The sequence below is a fragment of the Podarcis melisellensis genome (assembly GCF_964234715.1).
Source record: "Podarcis melisellensis genome assembly, chromosome: 4".
Classification (NCBI taxonomy): domain Eukaryota; kingdom Metazoa; phylum Chordata; class Lepidosauria; order Squamata; family Lacertidae; genus Podarcis; species Podarcis melisellensis.
This window is the reverse complement of record NC_138531.1, coordinates 83147524-83167313: the sequence shown is the minus strand read 5'-3', so window position 1 is coordinate 83167313 and position 19790 is coordinate 83147524. Positions and strand designations below refer to the sequence as shown.

The 19790-nt window shown below is 42.5% G+C and overlaps 1 protein-coding gene across 1 annotated transcript in view; it reads right to left on the bottom strand.

Annotated features, from left to right (window-relative positions):
* Positions 1–19790, bottom strand: part of CWF19L2 (CWF19 like cell cycle control factor 2) — a 68152-nt gene that overhangs the window by 28097 nt on the left and 20265 nt on the right. Inside the window, exons 7-10 of the mRNA XM_081909639.1 lie at positions 18957–19072; positions 17100–17902; positions 11585–11681; positions 11129–11221 (exon numbers count right to left, since the gene is read on the bottom strand). Coding sequence (XP_081765765.1) covers positions 11129–11221; positions 11585–11681; positions 17100–17902; positions 18957–19072 — 1109 coding nt within the window. The remainder of the gene's footprint in view (positions 1–11128; positions 11222–11584; positions 11682–17099; positions 17903–18956; positions 19073–19790) is intronic.

Below are 19790 nucleotides of genomic sequence, written 5' to 3'. Positions count from 1 at the left end.
TCCCTTCCTCCCCCACAACAAACACTCTGTGAGGTGAGTGGGGCTGAGAGACTTCAGAGAAGTGTGACTAGCCCAAGGTCACCCAGCAGCTGCATGTGGAGGAGAGAAGACGCGAACCCGGTTCACCAGATTACGAGTCCACCGCTCTTAACCACTACACCACACTGGCTCTCATTCAAAAACCTATTCAAAACCTTTTTTATTGTGCCAGCTCTCTGCAGGCCTATGGTTATCATTTTAGTATTGTGAGCCACTTCAATATGTTTTGTGATTTAGCATATATAAATACATTTATTATTATATACTTATTTATATACCCCACCTTTTTAACCAGACAGGGACTCATGGTGGCTTACAGATAAAATTTATAAATAAATAAATTAGACAGTTTCATGCCTGCAAATGGGTAACAACCGGTCTTTATCAATGATATCTGCAGTCAGTCAGGTTGTGACAAAAATAGTCTAGGATCTCAGTAGTAGCTTTACAACTACAGCTACAGCAATTCCACAAACTTAAGCTACTTTTCACTTTTGTTGGTTTAGTTTAAACCCTTCTCTCTTTTTCTCAAACAAATAGTTGCTGGTCTGGGTTCATTTGGTGAGTAGGAATTACCACTAGGCACTGAAGTCTTTCCTTAGGCCAAACATTTTGTAGAAAAGATTTCTACAGCCTTCGAGAAACTTACAAAATCTGAAACAGCACAATTAACAATCTAGCCATCAGTTAAAGAAGTAGAGGGGAAGTCAATAGTAATCGCCATACGAAAGAACATAAAACATTTAAGATCAAAGATGTAAACCCACCAGTTCAGTAATAATAGTAATATCAACAGCATCAAGACCAAATGTTTGAATGATGAAAGAGAACAGGAGTAGCTGCTACCCAGATAGGCAACCTCAGCTGTCAGGCTCCCATCAGCTAAATGTACTTAAATATGCACATATTACAAACTGTGCAGTTAATTGAAAGAACTTCCACACACCCCAGATGCATTGGCTAAAAGCCAAACATCTTCATCTAAGGAATATAGCTTAATTACTCATCTTAAACTGTGTAATTAGTTTCATGAAAGTGTTTTCCTTACGTTTTGGAGACTATTGACTAATGAACCTTAGAACACCAATTACACATACTGTTATACTGATGAGCTTCCTCCTTAATGGATTTTCAAAACTCAAGCATCTCTAATTTTATCAACACAGAAACAGGGATGTACCAAATTAATGTTTAGTTAACATATAGTTTAGATTTTGAAAATGGGCCACACATGGTTTTGTAGCCTTCAAATATTTGCGCTCTCTGAAATAAGGGAAACAAGAAGTGAAAAACTGATGCCTTTTATGAAATAATCTAATTTTGGGTTATGAGCGTTCAACCTGCCAAATTTAATGCTGCTCATTTAGACAGGATGAACACACTAAAGTTTTGCTCAGAGCTTCTGTACAAAACCAAAAAGTAATACTGTAGAAATCATCTACTTTAATAACTTTTTAAGACTTTACAATTATTTTCAAGAGTAGTATGATATTATTGTCTAGGAACCACACTCTTGAACAAGCCCTTCCTGTGGTTCATAAAATGTAATAGTGTTCTACGACATTTTGCTTTTGCTCACTGAAACACAGCCAAGCTGTCATATGGTTAAATAAGGCTGTAAGCCTGTAAAACTGAAGAACCACACACCCAGAGAAGATTGCCTACTACATCCCTGCATGACTCACTGCCCTGGCCTTGCCCTCTTTCCAATCAACCTCCACTGGGATCAGGTAATTCAGCAGTCTCTGTGCATCAAGTAAGATTTAAATGGCAGAATCATTCCCAATACAGATTTGCAGGACACAAGGGCAGATGCTGCTCTCTGCTTTTCTACATGAACTCTGAACATAACACCTTCCACTTAGGAAGCATGCTCAGAACAGTGACTCATGAAGTAACTGTGAAATATATATACTCTGAAGGTAGGCAGTTCTTAGGTCTAAAGCTGGCGTGATATTTGACATGTGATTTAATTTAACGTGTCTAGTTTTGTCCTTCTAAGTAACAGCCAAGAGGTGGCGAGGACTGTGACAAATGGGAGTATTAAGCCTTTCATTGCATTTAATACAATGTCTAGGGCAGCCCTTAATCTTTTTAGGAGCCCCAGAAGAGAAAGGCAGAGTGGGTTGGAGCCCTGCAATATTGGCTGTGAGCACCTCAGGCTCCTTGGAGATGTTCAGCCCCCCACAAAAAAAAACCCCAAACTTGCTGTTGTAGTCAAGATCAGTTTTGAGAATTGTTAAGTTGTGGGTGAACATATCAGACGACACAGCAATTCTTCAAACAGCTCTTGTTTATTCAGAGGCCAGAACAGAACTGAACTGAAGAGCTCAGTCAGCCTGCTTATATAGAGCTCCAGAACAATGTAACTGTAGCAACTTTCTAAAACTATCCAATCACTTAACGTCACTTTCGATCCTTCATTTGCATACAAACTATCCAATCACTGAACGTCACTTTCGATCCTTCATTTGCATAACTATCTACAGTATCCCCTTGCTGGCCCAGGGTGAGAACTTCAGTACATAACAAGAATGATTAGCAAAGTAACCCATTTCTAGATACCAGCAGCTGACTTATTCCATAGCTTAACTTGCAACTCTATGGAGGGAACTGCTGAGCTACAGAAAACTAAAACCTTAAAGGGCACCTAACTGTGAGTTTCTAGTTCTACCACTCTATAATATTCATGAACTGTGTGTTGTTGGTAATTTTTTATTTCATGCTTAGCCTGCTCTCACTTTTTGAAAGATAGCAGGCTTATAATCTAACTGATCAAGTCCATGTATATGTTTACTCCTACATAAGTGTCACTGAGCTAAGCGGGGCTTACTCACAGGTAAGTGAGCTTTTTAAATAAATGGTTGTATTGGCCGCAGCCAATGCTAGGCAAATTGGGCTGCCTGCAGATCAGAGGGAAGCAATGCCCCCGACGCAGAGAGGTGCCAAATAAACAAAAAATAAAGCTATCGGAAGCCAAACATTACAAGCCATCTGCTTCTAATAGTGGCAACATAAGACAGAAACTGATGCTGTGTCTACTCCCCCCTCTTCTCATTTTCTAAAAGAAAAGTATTGTTCTTCCCCTAATACTGCCCTTAAAAAATCTAAATAAACCTTAGTGAAAAATCTCTATGTGCACAAACACAGTGGTAATTCACCAAATGTGTTGCTTAACTAAGAAACAAGGCTGTTCTTGTTGAATGGCTGGCTGATGTATTTTCCAGAGGCGAGTTTTATCTGTCTTATCTTGTCCTTGGTACAGATCACTTAGCCAAGCAACTCGCGTTGTAGCTGACAATTATTTCTGGTTTTCGTAAATGCACATTCTTTAAGCTCACTCTGCATAAATAAGAGAACCAAATAGCAGTGTGGAAAGCAAATGTAATCTAAAAAGGACTTTGGGGGAGAAATGCATTTTTCAGTTGAAAAATTCAAGCAAAAGAACTGGCAGGTATTAAAAATTAGGATGAGTTGGAAAACATTTGCAACTGGGTATTCAGGCCACAACCCATCTGTTACTAAATGCATGCTATCATCCAAGTTTCTGTAGGAGGCTGCCTGCATTACATGCACTTATCTCATTACTAAACCCCAAGGATGCAAAATCTCATTAGTTCTGACAAACAATACTATTTTCCTGGGTATAATATTTAGAAATGTTTCCAATTTATCTTTGATTAAAGTGGTTAAAAAACCTAGGGGGGAATCGAACAATGCGCTTCGATGAATGTTCTGTCTTCCCATGCCTTGCAGCCTGACAGATGGAATGAGAACCCCTCTTCTCCCCCAGTGCTGTTCTGGGGGTTCCACTGACCCTTTCCAGAGCCAATCTGGGAGGGTGCAGTGGCAGGAGAGCAATAAATGCCCACTGCCCAAGCAGAAGTCTTTGCAAAGGCCTTCCACTGATGGGGTTATTGGGCAAATTCCACTCCTACGTCTCAAGAAATGTTGAGGGCAGAGTGTCATGGCTTAGCACATCATGCTGTTATATTTCAAGTGTAGTCAGGATCCCTCTGACTTGTTTCACATGCCCAAGGGAACTTTGGGCTATTATTCTCCTAGCAATGTCCCATGGTGTGTATCAAACCTCTTTTAAAGGTAAAGGTAAGGGGACCCCTGACCATTAGGTCCAGTCGCGGCCGACTCTGGGGCTGCGGCGCTCATCTCGCTCTACTGGCCGAGGGAGCCAGCGTACAGCTTCCAGGTCATGTGGCCAGAATGACTAAGCCGCTTCTGGCAAACCAGAGCAGCGCACGGAAACGCCATTTACCTTCCCGCCGGAGCGGTACCTATTTATCTACTTGCACTTTGATGTGCTTTTGAACTGCTAGGTTGGCAGGAGCAGGGACCGAGCAACAGGCGCTCACCCCGTCGCAGGGATTCGAACCGCCGACCTTCTGATTGGCAAGCCCTAGGCTCTGTGGTTTAGACCACAGCGCCACCCACATCCCTTTAAAAAACCTCTTTTAGGATAGTCTTAAAAGGAGCATGCCATACAACAGGGGCAGGGCAGAGGGAAGAGATCTACCAGGAAAAATACAATACAATTCTGTACAATACAATACAATAATAAAAATTCCACTGGAGATGCTTAAACTCTTGAGCACATGCAAACTATCTTTATTTCAAACCCCTTATGTCTTACGTTCATGTTCAAAACAAATATCCAAAACAGCTAGGGGGAAAATAAAATGTGTTAAAAAATGGCTAAAACAGCAGAGAGGCAAACAATAGCAGGAGAACCGACAGCAGCAAAACAAGCAAAACAAACAAAATTCATTTGAGACAACTAAAAAGAGAAGTTTACACACAGCACTGGAAGGCCAGGAGGGCTGAGAACAACCTCAAAGGAAGAGACTTTCACTAATGGAACAGAACTTTTCCCTCCTCTCCTCTCCACTGCAGTCCCTTAACATACCCTTAAGATCAGATGGGGGGATGGGGAACCCACTGGAGAAAGCTTGGGGGGCAAGCAGGGGGAGAAGAGAAAACGTAAGTGCTGCTTCCCCAGGGGAACTCCACTGACGTTGTTTTGCATACAACCCATAGTTTCAAGAAGTGCCTCCAGAGAGGAGTAAAAATGGCATTATAATAATCTCTCCTTTCAACCATATTATCTATGTAAAATATTGGCATCTTGCCTCTCGGCTTCAAAGATTCCCAACATAAAAAATACAAATATGAAAATGCAACAAAATTAAGCATATTAAACTCAACCAACGTGTCAACGAAACAGCTGCAGCAAGCCCCATTAAAACAAACAATGTTATTGGTTGTCTATGCCAACTGAGTCTAGTAATCTGGCAGAAAGTTCCATGATGGTGCTTTATGTCCTGAAAGGCCCTGTCTTGTCTCTATCCATCTCACCTGTGAAGGTGCTGGCATTATTCTGAGCGTAGGTTCGGACAGTAATCTTGACTGGGTAAGTTCATAAAAGAGCTGGCTGGCAGTCCATTTGGCACAGAACCTGCAATTCTAGAGGCTCTCCTCCTCCTAGCCCAGGACTCTTCAATGAATATTAGGGACTGACTGAAAGCAGGGACAACTACAAGAAGGGATTGTCTAAAAGCAACCCAAAATTTAGAGACATGGAAAGTAAGAGAATCTGACCAATTTTGCCTCTGCCATTAACTACCAGTACTACTGACAAACTGTTCACAATGTCGTTTCTTATACTTGTGGTGCAATTTCTGAAAAACATCCAAGATTTAATCACCTGTAATAAAATCTCTGGCATAAATTTTTCTTGTTAATGTCTGCAATAAGAACACATTGTTGCTATGAAGATCCTGAACACCGTATTCTCTGCCGCGGTACAAATATATATGATGTATTTTATCTTTTCCTAAGATGGCTTAGTCCCCAGAAGTCTCTGGCAGATTCATAAAACGAACTGTATTCTTACTAGTATATCTCTGACATGTCACTTGTCAAATTTCAGAGTTTGCCTGCCTTATTATGCATTTTGTCATGCTTGCAGGCACAGCTCACCTGCTTTTGCTTCTTCCATTTTAAGCAAGCTTTCTATGCCTCTACTCGACAGCTTGACTTTTTCAGTTTGTGGTGTGTATTTAACCCGAGCCTCTATTACAGTGCCTGTATCAACTTTGTGCACCTTCTAGGATGTTTAATTTTGTAATTGCTCCTGTCATTTCCTCCCAACGTCAACAGGATATTGAATATAAAACCACACTAATTACAGCATTATTTGGATCAGAACCTGTGCCCCATTCAGCTATAATAGTTGCGTCTCCTGTTGTTGGTTCCAGCCTTAGCCTGGAGGAAGTCATTTATTGTGTCTTGAAATTAAATATCCATGTTTCACAAGGTGACATTGTCCTTGACAACATGAGCATGAATTGGGGGGGGGGGGACATGCTCATTATTATTTTTGCTGCATTAGTAGCTTCTAAAAGTAGAAGAGGCAGAAGTTTAACTGCTCAGGGAGGCACAAAGGACATTTAGGGCTATTGCAGACATAAGAAGGAAGGATCTTATCAGCATATTTAAGAAATTAGGAGTGTGCTGCAGGACTGCATGCTCCCCCCCCCCCCCCCGTTAAACAATGGAAGGGTTATATTAACCAGTGTTAAATCCAGGGCTTTTCAGAAGCAACTCACAGGAACTCAGTTCCGGCACCTCTCAGGTAGACACCATTGCCATTCGAAGAGAACAAGGGAGGTGTTCATGGTGAGTTCCAGCACCTCTTTTTCTAGAAAAATAGCACTGGTTAAATCTAACCAAGTCCCCCAATTAACCAGCATTTGAAGTCGGTTAACTAGTCAAGCCCATGCATATTTACCAAGTAAGCCCTACTGGATTCAATAAGAACTATTGAAAGCATGCATAGAACTGCATTTTAATTAACTGTGATTAATGTGTGTGGCAGCCTGTCCCTTAGCTTCTCTTAACGTGGGAGGAAGTGAATTCATTCCAGGGAGGTAATGCTCAAATCATTACATCTACAGTACAGTGGTCCCTAAAGAAGAGGAGAACTGCACAGATTCAGAGAGAACAATCAACAGAAATTTTGAAACTGTAATTCAGCCTTGGAACACCACAAATCTGCATTAAGTTGATTTTTCAATTTGGTACCATGCTCAAGGGGCAGCAGATGATTTTAGTCTTGAAGGCAAATTTCAAATACTTCTTGTGTACAATCAAATTTCAAAACATACCCAGAATTTTACAAAACTGTCAATGCCATAGTCGAATTACTAATCCTGTTAAGATCTCAGAGCATATACACTCTGAAACAGCTACTGCAAGCTCTGAGTGTTCTTACTTGCAAATAACCATATATTTTTAAACAAAAATGGGGAAAATAAATAAATATTCTCTTAAGGGTTCCAAGGAAACTAGACCGGAAATTCTGTTTTTGGCTTGCCTTCAGTTAATTTCCTTCTTACGGCTCATGCATCATTATTAAAGAACTATCTGAAACAATCACATTGGAGTAAAGAGATTTGCTTTTGTTATTTGAATGCCAAAAATAAAAGGAAAGGCTGGCTGTTTAAAACCATACATCACTGAAGTAGCCAGCTTTAAAAAAAACTACAGAAGAATTGTCACAGGAATTTCTGTATTATAACTGTGTAGACTTGGGAGGTCAAAAGCTACTTTTGGACTTTTATTCAACTAATTTGATTTTTTTGCATGTGTTCATTTATGTGTTATCCTAATGAGAACTTTTGCATAACAAATGAATTCCATTCAATCCAGCAGTCTTGAAAGCAAAATTGGTATTTCTTGCCTTAAAGCTCTTGAGCTAACAACACTGAAACCAGGATGTTGATTTATGATTACAGGTCTACAATGTGAAGTTTAGGTTGATGTCAGATACTGACATACTTTAGAGGTGTGAATGCAGGAAATCTGATCAAGATGTCCTAGATTGCCAATTAGTTTTTCCTTCTAGCTTACGCATGGACATTTATTTAGTTCAGTTTGCTCGCATTCCTAATGCTTCTTTGAAGATTCAACAATTTTAAAATGCTTACTTTTGACAGGGAACATCGTAACAAGGAAAAGCATAGGCACCTTACCAATACAGCGAAATATTTAAAAGCTTAAAAAGGTAAAGGTACCCCTGCCCGTACGGGCCAGTCTTGACAGACTCTGGGGTTGTGCGCCCATCTCACTTAAGAGGCCAGGGGCCAGCGCTGTCCGGAGACACTTCCGGGTCACGTGGCCAGCGTGACATCGCTGCTCTGGCGAGCCAGAGCCGCACACGGAAACGCCGTTTACCTTCCCGCTGGTAAGCGGTCCCTATTTATCTACTTGCACCCGGAGGTGCTTTCGAACTGCTAGGTTGGCAGGCGCTGGGACCGAGCAGTGGGAGCGCACCCCGCCGCAGGGATTCGAACCGCCGACCTTTCGATCGGCAAGTCCTAGGCGCCGAGGCTTTAACCCACAGCGCCACAGCGCCACCTGCGTTTAAAAGCTTAATCTACCATAAAAGGTATACTATAGGGTATACCATAAAAGATATACCATAAAAGGTATACCATAGGGATGCAGGACTTGCCGATCAGAAGGTTGGCGGTTCGAATCCCCACGATGGGGTGAGCCCCCGTTGCTCAGTCCCTGCTCCTGCCAACCTAGCAGTTTGAAAGCACGTCAAAATGCAAGTAGATAAATAGGTACCGCTCTGGCGGGAAGGTAAATGGGCATTTCCGTGCGCTGCTCTGGTTCACCAGAAGCGGCTTAGTCATGCTAGCCACATGACCCAGAAGCTGTCTGCGGACAAACGCTGGCTCCCTTGGCCAATAAAGCGAGATGAGTGCCGCAACCCCAGAGTCAGTCACAACTGGACCTAATGGTCAGGGGTCCCTTTACCTTTACCTTTATGTCAACCAAATAGTGCACTTCTAAGAAGAATGTTAGGGACAAAGAATGAGACAGAGCTATTACAAACCGTGGATCACACTCCTCTATCAAGTATCTTTATTAAAACAAACGTATCATAGCTGAGCATATAAACGAATTAATCAAGCCTGATACAATCACTCCTCTCCAATGCAAGACTTGACCTATCTCTATGACTACTGAAATAATGGAAGCAAAGGCTATTAATTCCACTACATGTATCATCAGCCTACAGCTCTTCCTAACCAAAGACCACAATATGCCACAATCAAAGAAATCAAGATAGTGGTGGCTTTGAATGGGACGTGGGATGAATGTTTGCTATTAAACAGAGAGCCAGTAGCCCAGAGCTGTTGAGGAATATCACCATTCCCTGGGGATGCATCCAGGAGTCATCAGATTGAGCTCTGGATACTGAGATAAGCAACCTGCCAGCAAGATGCAATCTCCAGGCCTTAATGCTTACAGGAGAAGGAGAAAAATGCATTTTCCCTAAGATGGTGCCTAATTTACTTAAGATTGCCATTAGTTAAGCATTTGTGTAACAGAACGGGGACAAAGAAAGATTTTTGCGAATTATAAATGCCCAAGTTTGTGAACTGTTAATTACGAATCACAATGTTGCACAAATATCCAGCGATACCAAAGAGGTTGAATTACGCTCCCTGACTTAACATTCAAATCCTCAAATTAACTTCAAATAGTTACAAATCTTGTTCTAAAGAAAATTTGACACACGGCAATTATAAAAGACAAAAGTAAATTTTTAAAAATGAGGCTGCAAAGCAAGGCATCAGAGAGTGGAGGAGTCAACGACTGTGTTACCAGTGTAGCTCTTTGTATCCAAGCTGTAAGCCACAAATCTCTCAGATTCTCAGAGAGAAATTGGTCTCCTGATCTTTCAGAAGACTCCATCCAATCTTCTTGCAGCTGGATATTCCCAAACCTTGAACTCATAATACTAAGGTGGTGCTACCTCTCTATCTCTCCTCCTTCAGACTTCAGCATAAAAGCCACTTATTTAGCTAAGGCCTTTTGGCTTAACCTCTTTAGTCCTCCTCATCAGCTGGCATGAAGCCTAAGTACCGTATGTGAAACTGTACTTGCTCACATTCAACCTTTGCTTCATTATCCTACCTCTTCCTTCCCACCACTGCCTACATTTAGACTGTAAGCTCCTCAGGCAGGAACATGTCTTTGGCTTATACACTAATGGCATAGTAGCAGCAGCAACATTTATCCCCCAATGAACAAGATATGCAAACACTCATGCAGATTAGGAGTATAGTATACCAATTCAGATTCTTGGGTTCATCTCAGAGTTGTCTACACTGACTGGCAATGGCTCCCCAGGGTTTCGGAGAGAAAGCCTTTCCCAGCCCTACCTAGAGACGCCAGGGATTAAACCTGGGACCTTCAGTATGCAAAGCAGAGGCTCTACAGCTGAGCCACATCCCTTCTCCACTGAATGTATAAACTTAGTTACAGATAGGTAGCCGTGTTGGTCTGCCATAAATCTGACATCAGGAATCACAAGACAGAGAAACCAGTAGGAGAACACTTCAATCTCCCAGGACATTCTATACAAGATCTCAAAGTAGCTGTCCTACTACAAAGGAATTTCAGAAATAGACTGGAAAGAGAAGCTGCTGAATTGCAACTTATTACCAAACTTAAAACCATGGAGAGACCTGGTTCTTATCTCATTATACATGACAAAGCCATTTTTCACCTTCTCACCCCTTGCTTTTTCCTGTAAGACCTATTGCAGTCGTTAAGAGTCGTCAACAGGCTCATCACAGCTATCTGCCAATCACCCATTCCCACCACCCTTCTGAGTAATACCCCTCCCCACCTTCTCACTATATAGAAGGGTCTGGTGACTTCTGTTTCAGTGTATCTGAAGAAGTGTGCATGCACACGAAAGCTTATACCAAGAACTAACTTAGTTGGTCTTTAAGGTGCTACTGGAAGGAATTTTTTTGTACTTAGTTGAACATGGCATTTGCTGTGCTCAACTGTGTCTTAAAGATTTTCACAGCTTCCCTCCAGAAGATAATATTTTAGCACACAGCATTGGTTCCTGATTGTTTTGTAGGTACTCTCTGCCAATGCTAACAAACCATATTCAACGACACCACAGCTCTAGGTGCTGCAATTCAGTCGCTGCTGCTTTTGTTCCAGACTCCAAAACACATACAGGACATGGTTTCCTTACCTCCTTCTCAAACTTTCTAGCTTGAGTCTGTGCTCCGCTTTCTTTCAGCCTGCGTGCATTGTCAAGCTGGGTCTGAAGTTTTCCTGCTAAATCCTTTAAAGAGAACAAATATTGTTGAATTTTGCTTCACTATCAATACCAAATGCATCATATACAGATTTTCATTTTTATAAATGCCACTTTTCAAGAAACACCTTACAGCAGCCAACAATCCTTACTACAAGCATCAAGAGCTTTCACTTCTGGCTGCTATGTGTACCAAAGGCAAATCAGTGAAACCCACTGAAGGAATTAAATGTACATTTTGGTAAATGGGCTTAATTATCTGAAGGCTTCAGGGCTCCCAGATGCTTTGAACAAAGATCTCTCTTTATTAGTATACGTTTCAGCTCTCAGTGCTTCAGTCTGAACATATAGCAATACATTAAGCACACTCGATACTCTTGTTCTACATACCTTGTTTCCCATCAATTCTGCTTTTACAATCTTGGCTCCCAATTTGTTCATCTCCTCATCACTAAGAATTTGGGGCTTTTCATCTTCTGAAACAGACCTGGTCCAACACACATAAGCCATTCAGCATACAGAAGAGGAGAAATAGAGAAAACATAATCAACACATGTACCCCCATTCACTAAGGCCGATGCAAAGTTGAGAATGTTGTTATAGACAAAGTACCTTTCTTTTCTTCTATTACTATACCTACATAGTTGATCTTTATTTGTTTACAATGCTATCATAAAATTCTGTAAATTAATTGATAAGAAAGTATCTGCTAAATATCTGTTTGACCCATGACAGCAGTGAAGAATCACCTAGTAAAGCAATTCTGACTTGGTATTTTATTCCAAGTTTAGAAAGAACTGCTTCTCCAGATGTAAAACATTATTTAGAAAAGAAGTGGGTTTTATAAGCCCTTAACAATGTAAGCCACCCTTATCACAATTCATTAATAAAGTAATCATTGTGCGATGTGTTACTGTATCAGATTTTTATACTCTTGTAGTATTACGGAAACATGTGTGGTTGATATCTGCACACATTAGAGCACCAAGCTCATGACTTTTTCTTCCCATTCCCCCCACGCCACTACCCTTTTCTTAATGTTTTTGGCTGCAGGACTTCATAAAGATGAAAGCAGCTTTAAGAAGAAAATTAATGGGGAGCTAATTAAGGCTTCTAAATATTTAATTGAAACTTAAAGACAACTGAATCAATATTTGTCTCTCCTCCTCGTTATAAAGAGAGGCTACTTTGTTCAAAGAGGAACTTAATGAGAACATTTAATGCACATTTTAGTAGCTCCAAGTCATGGGAGAAACATCTTTAGGGGTTCTCTTCCAAATCCGACCCCTTCAATTACAATTCCACAGCTATCTGAGACTAAAGAAATTCTTTCTCTAGTTAATGGCTCTACAGTGGCTTGATATTTTTTTAACCGTGCCTTTTATTTCCACTGTATTATAACCTTCTCCTTGCCCTTGCCTCAAAATAGCACATGAAAAAGTCTACTGGGTAGCACCTTAAACTTAATTTTGTAATTAAATTTAAGCAAGGACACATCATTTTTGCCAATGCCTCGAGGCCAAATCCAATGCATTTCTAGTAGGCTACCCAATACATCGCAAGTTGTACTCCTAATTCCCAGGCTGAGGGAGGAGTTAGCAACCAGCAGCAAACTTTACTCAGGGCAGATCCTGGGAGCTCGCAAACAGACCTCGCAATCTGGGGCGTTTGCAAGGGCGTTTAGCGGGGGAGGCCCAGAGTTCTGTCTCTTGGTGTGCATAGGACCAGAAACATGGAGGGTAAGGGAGCTGCTTCAGTGACCTATAACACTTGTGCCATATTTGTCCTTCCGCCAGAGAACAAGCAACAGTACAATTGTAGCAAGTGCAAGCCGGCTGTCTTGCTGGAAGTGAAGGTGCAGCAACTTGAGTCCTGCCTAGCCACACCTCAAGCACCAGGACAACATGCAGAGTTACTTGATAGAGCTGAGTTGGCTGAGACTGAGCACCAAGATAGTTTGGGTGCCCCCCCCCGGGTGGATAAAGATTGCCCATTGCAAGAGTCTAACCCTGGAGGAATGTGATGCACAGAAGTAAGACGGTCACAAAACACACTTTGTCATTAGAGTTGCAAAATTGCTTCCATGCTCTCAAACTTGGACACTGATTTTGGGAGGAGGAGTAGACCAGAGGAGCTAGGAGAAAAGAATAAATGATGTAAAGAGGGAGCTGCAGCCCAAGATAGAAGAGGTAGTAAGGGAACATCTGGCTACTTTAAATGAATTGAAATCTCCAGGGCCTGATGAGCTGAATCCAATGGTAATAAATGAGCTTTCAGATGTAATTTCAGAGCCTTTGTCTATTATCTTTGAGAATTCTTGGAGAACGGGTGAGGTCCCTACAGACTGGAGGCAAGCAAATGTTGTCCCCATCTTCAAGGAAAACCCAGGTAACTAGTGACCGGTGAGCTTGACATTGATACCAGGGAAGGTCCTAAAATAGATAATCCAACAGTTGGTCTGTGAGCATTTAGAAAAGGATGCTGTGATTACTAAGATCCAGCATGAGTCTCTCAAAAATAAGTCATGCCAGACCAATCTGATTTATTTTTTTGATGGAATTACAAACTTGGTAGATCAGAGAAATGCTGTGGCCATAGTGTATCTTGATTTCAGTAGGGCTTTTGACAAAGTCCCCCATGATATTCTCGCGAGGAAGCTGATAAAATGTGGGTGAACGAGGTAACTGTTAGGTGGATTTGTAGCTGGTTGACTGACCAAACCCAAAGAGTAGTCATAAATGGTCCCTCATCATCCCAGAAAAAAGTGACAAGTGGGGTGCCGCAGGGTTGTCCTAGGCCCATTGTTGTTCAATATTTTTATAAATGAATTGGATGAAGGAATTGAGGGGATGCTCATCAAATTTGCAGATGACACCAAACTGGGAGGGGTAGCTAATGCTACAGAAGGCAGAATCAGAATTCAAAATGACCTTAACAGACTGGAGAACTGGGCACAAGCTAACAAAATGAATTTCAATAGGGACAAATGTAAGGTTCTGCACCTAGGCAGGAAGAAGCAGATGCACAAATATAGGGTAGAGGACACCTGGCTTACTAGCAGTACATGTGAAAAGGATCTAAAATGGGTTTTGGTGGACCACAAGCTTAAGATGAGTCAACAGTGTGATGCAGCAGCAATTCTAAGCTGCATCAACAGAAGTATAGTCTCCAGATCAAGGGAAGTAATAGTACTACTCTATTCTGCTTTGTTCAGACCACACTTGGAATACTGTGTCCAATGCTGGGCACCACAATTTAAGAAGGATGTTGACAAGCTGGAACATGTGCAGAGGAGGACAACCAAGATGATCAAAGGTCTGGAAACTAAGCCTTATGAGGAGCGCTTGAAGGAGCTGTGTATGTTTAGCCTGTCAAAAAGGAGAATGAGAGGAGATATGATAGCTATCTTCAAATATCTTAAGGGCTGTCACATGGAGGAGGGAGCATGCTTATTTTCTCCTGCTCTGGAGGGTAGGACTTGAACCAATGGCTTCAAGTTGCAAAACTTTCTGACAGTAAGAGCTGTTCAGCAGTGGAACAGACTCCCATAAGAAGTGGTGGACTCTTCTTCCTTGGAGGTTTTTAAACAGAGGTTGGATGGCCATCTGTAATGGATGCTTTAGCTGAGATTCCTGCATTGCGGGGGGTTGGACTAAATGACCCTCAGGGTCCCTTCCAACTCTAAGATTCTATGAAGTTTGTGTTTCTCGAGACTTAAACGTTCTTTGTACAGGAAATGCAAATGCTTGGGAGAAAGAGGTTAGAAAGTGAATCCACTCAACTCAGGTTTGTCTAAATGTGCATCGTAAATGTAGCACAAAGTGTTTCAGTCTTCCAAGTATTTCAAGTAAGTGGTATCATCAACTTCGCATCTAGGTAGTGCCATTCACCCTGAAGAATCAGAAACACTTTGCTCCACATCCCTTCTCTTGGGCAGAATACTAAAAAAACAAAAAACTATTTCGCAGTGTACAGACACACTCAATTGCCATCCAAGTTGAAAAGAAAAGCATGTTGTCTGCATACAAATGAAATCAACATACTACTAAGAGATAAAGTTTATACCAAGGCTAATACCGTATTTTTCGTCCCATAGGACGCTCCGTCCCATAGGACGCACCTAGTTTTTTGGGGGGGAAATAAAGGGGGGAATTCCCTTTATTTCCCCCCCAAAAGCAGGTCGGGGAAACCGAACCAGGTTGAGGAACAGCAGGATGGCAGCGCTGAGCCTCCCTGCTGTACCCCGAGCCTGTGGGGCTGGCCAATGTCTGCCCGGCGCGAGGGGCGCTCTGCTTCAGGGCGCCCTGCCCGCCAGGCGGCAGGCTGCTATCCGCCTTTCCCTATAGAACAGGAGTTCCCCGCAGGGCTCCCCACGCTGCAATGTCTGTCCGGCGGGCGGGGTGCTCTGCTTCAGGGCGCCCCTCCCGCCGGGTGGCAGGCTGCTATCCGCAGCGTGGGGAGCCCTGCGGGGAACTCCTGCAGGGCTCCCCACGCTGCGGATGTCTGTCTGGAGGGCGGGGCGCTCTGCTTCAGGGTGCCCTGCCCGCCGGGCGGCAGGCTGCTATCCGCAGCGTGGGGAGCCCTGCGGGGAACTTCCACAGGGCTGCCTAGGCTGCGGATGTCTTCCTGAAGCCTGGAGAGCGAGAGGGGTCGGTGCACACCGACCCCTCTCGCTCTCCAAGCTTCAGCGAAAGCCTGCATTCGCCCCATAGGACGCATCCAGATTTCCCCTTCATTTTTGGAGGGGGAAAAGTGCGTCCTATAGGGCAAAAAACACGGTAGCTTTTTAACTTAAAAGGTTCTGTGGATTTTTCCCAAAGAAAAAGTTCAGAGCTGAACAGCACCCACTAGCATCATACCCTCGATATTTGCTTTGTGCCTCCTAAAACTTTTTACATCTCTTATGTTTTATCCAAGGACCAGGGGGCAGGAGACAGAAAAGACCTCCAAAGAGCACTGAACAGGATTTAGTCCCATGTGTTTCAAGTCTTGGAACACGTCTTAAGAGGCTAGTGATTCTTCAGGGGCATGTTGGACTAAATGAATTATTTCCGGTGCCCCTTTTGATGTTTCCTCTCCCCCATCCTTTCTTTACAAGTAACCAGGCACCTTTATGAGTTTAGGCTTTATACTGTAAGATACCCTGTGATTATCAGATGAAGGGTGGTATATAATAATGATATAGTGGTACATTTCGGAGCCCCATTCGCATCCTGAAGCGAACGCAACCCATGTCTGTGCGTGCGCGGGTCGCGATTCACCACTTCCGCGCATGCACGTGACATCATTTTGAGCATCTGCACATGCGCGAGTGGCAAAACCCGGAAGTAACACACTCCGTTACTTCCGGGTCACCGGGGAGCATAACCTGAAAACACTCAACCTGAAGCACATTTAACCTGCAGTATAACTGTAGTCCCTACAACAAATATGTGCCCTATGTGTGGATGGTAGGCGGCCCGAGAGGGAAGCCTAATCTCACCAGGCACACAGAGCGTAATTTCAGGCACCCTTTTGTTAAATTGCAAGGCTTCATTTGCTTTCAAAGCCAACTCCATTTGCTTTCGAGGCCAGCTCTTAACTTACAGAATTTGAAAAATAGATTAACGTTCCCCTGAGCAAATGCACTGCATGTTTCTCTTGCCACTGAGTAACTACAGAGCTCCATGAATTAGGGGAAGAACTTCCAGATAAACGGGAAGTTGTTTCCAGGCTGATTTGAGACCAGCTTTTTTTAAAAAATGTTTATTTTCTTTAAAATTACACAAGCCTCGTGACATGTACTTAACCAGGATGTAGGCAGAAAAGTGATGATCGACAGCAACGAAAGGGTTGCAATCCTAAAAAGTAAACCTCAAGCAAAAATAATCTATACCTTCCCACAATATAAAATAAAATTAAATACCCCATAGACGATTTGCTATCCAATGGCTCCTTTTTTGGTACAGCACCTCTGGGGATCTCCTCCTGTTTGCCTCTTGAGTCTTTCTCCCTACTGGTAACAGCCATTTCAGTATTTAACAAGTTTCCATCAAGGGTGGGTCTTGCTTCTTCTTCCTTGGGTTGTGCTTTGCGCCATCTTGGAACAGCACCTTTTGGTATCTCTTCTTGTTTATTTCTTGAATCTTTCTCTCTATGGGCAACAGCCATTTCAGTTCTTAATGGGTTTTCATCCAGGGTGGCTCTTGCATCCTCTTCCTTGGGCTGTGCTTTGCGCCATCTTGGGGTAGCATCATCGCTATAGCCAGGCTTTCTGAAACCACGACTCATCGAACTAGGAGTAAGTAATTGGGATGCAGGACTCTGCAGCCTGCTGCCTTGGTCCCCATCATCATTAGGTTTCAAAAATGCAGCTTTGAAAGGGCTTGAAAAAGGTTTATCATAATTTCTTATCTGATAAGACTCCTTCGCAGTTCTATAGGGAAAGGCTTTATTGCTACGCCTCGGTTCTCTATCTTCTGTTGGTCTGTCTCTCCTGTAACTTCTCTGTTCTGGAGAATATTCTTTATTAAATCTCTCCTCCAGTCGTTCTTTCACTGCACGTTTTTCTATACTGCTTTCCTCTTGCTCCCCTTTTTCCTCCTCCTGTCTCGTACTACATTCGTTTCCTGAATATTTACATTTCTGCCAGCCTCTCCTATAATAAGCTTTCTGGGGGGCTACTGCTTTTTCAGCTTCTTCAAGTCTTGACTGAAATAGCTCCATTGACTGCAATAAAGAAGGGAAAGCATATGACATTTTAGCATAAAGCAGCAATTGAGAACGTAACTGCATGATGAAAAGAGCGTGGTCCATTCTTAAACAAACTATGTTTGAAATGGACACACAAGCTATATAAGTCTGCTAACAATCCCCCCACTGGTTTTAACAGGAGATATTCCAAAGCTAACTCCATGGGGCTGAATCCAGACTCTGTTATGCTTACAAAAAACCCAGGACCAAGTCATGACTAACTTACACCCCATCAATTTCAATGGGTCCATTCTAAGTCTGAATTCACGTCTTGGTCTCTCGATCACTCCTAGCCATATCTGTAAGCTGCCTCTACAATGCTAAGACTTGCATCCAAGGCAGCACTAAGTAATTGTCCCATCACTGAAAGGATGTACACTTGCACAATAGGACTTCCACTCCCTCTATTCCACCCACCAGCACCAGTTTTTTCTCTAATATGAACGTTTGCCTAATCCTCGGAAGCAGATTTGGGCAGACACAGGCGAGCTGGCTGGGTGCTGGGGAGCGGGGGCGGGTCTCATTGCACAAGCACAAATCCTTGCACTAATGGGATGGTTACTTAGTGCCGCACTGGATTCAATCCTAAGTGTTGGTTTTCAATGTACTGATCTTGATACACTGGAAACCATTTAGAGATACTGGAGGAAATGTGTGGCCCAATACAGATAGACTACTCTGTGCACAGGATTACACTTGCACAGCTCTGACTAATGCACACACAGCTGGACAGCAGCCATGAAGTGAACACTACCAAACATAAACTATATGTTATCACAAACCAAGCGTTTACTTTTATAGAACTGGACCTATACCTGTGAGTCCAATTATAAATTATAATTTTATATCTACATCAATATCTACTGAAACCATATGAATTAAGATTGGATTGCATTGGTCCTTTCTATCTTTCCTTCTTTTTTGCTTGAGACAAGGTAGATTTACTTATTGCTGCTTTACGAGGGAACAACGTTTTTCCACTGCACTAATATTTTATGGTAGGGGGAAATAGTACACTTCCAGAACTTACACCATATCTTTCAGCCACAATTTCTTCCAAATCCCGTTTCTCTCTCTCGGACTGCTCCTTCATTCTTTGGTAGGATTTCTTCAGCCAACTTAACCCACCATCTTCGACTGCTGTCACTACAAAAGAAAGCAATTAATTGGGATATTTGCATACTACAAGTTAACATCATAACCTTATCACTAACTACATATGTCGTGCGTCACAGACATAACATATGCTAGCTCTGCCAGAAATATACTTCACACTGGCACGGCTCTCCATTCTGAGCTCATGTTCTTACACTTATTTGGAAACACAGCCCAACTCGCTTTAATATTAGTCCTATTTCAAATGTGTCGAGAGCAGAATTAACAGGCTCCCCATCTTCTTGCCAATCATTATTCTAGCAAATTCAGAGAACAGGCTCCGAAAGACGATTGTTATTCAGTTTCTGCTTGAGAAACTGGGAACATGGAAAGGGAATCTATAGAAAGCAAACTCATTATCACAAATAAGGCAGCGTTCATAAAGGAAGCATGAGGGTTATTTCATACATTCCTCTTTTTATAGATGTACATCTAAACCATTTAAACTTGAATTGCCCAAATATGCCCCTTGCTGACTTACTTTCCCAAATGCAGTTCTTAGTCTGAAGTATTTGGCTCTATCACAGCCTTTGCCAACCTGGTGCCCTCCAAATGTTTTGGACTACACAAACGGGGAGCCACCAAAGGAAAGGCCCCCACTTGTGTTGCCACCCTCCAGACCTCTTATAGAGTAGGCACGCAAGGAACGATCTCAGATGATGATGATTGCAGAGTCCAGATCAGTTCACACGGAGAGAGGTGGCCCTTG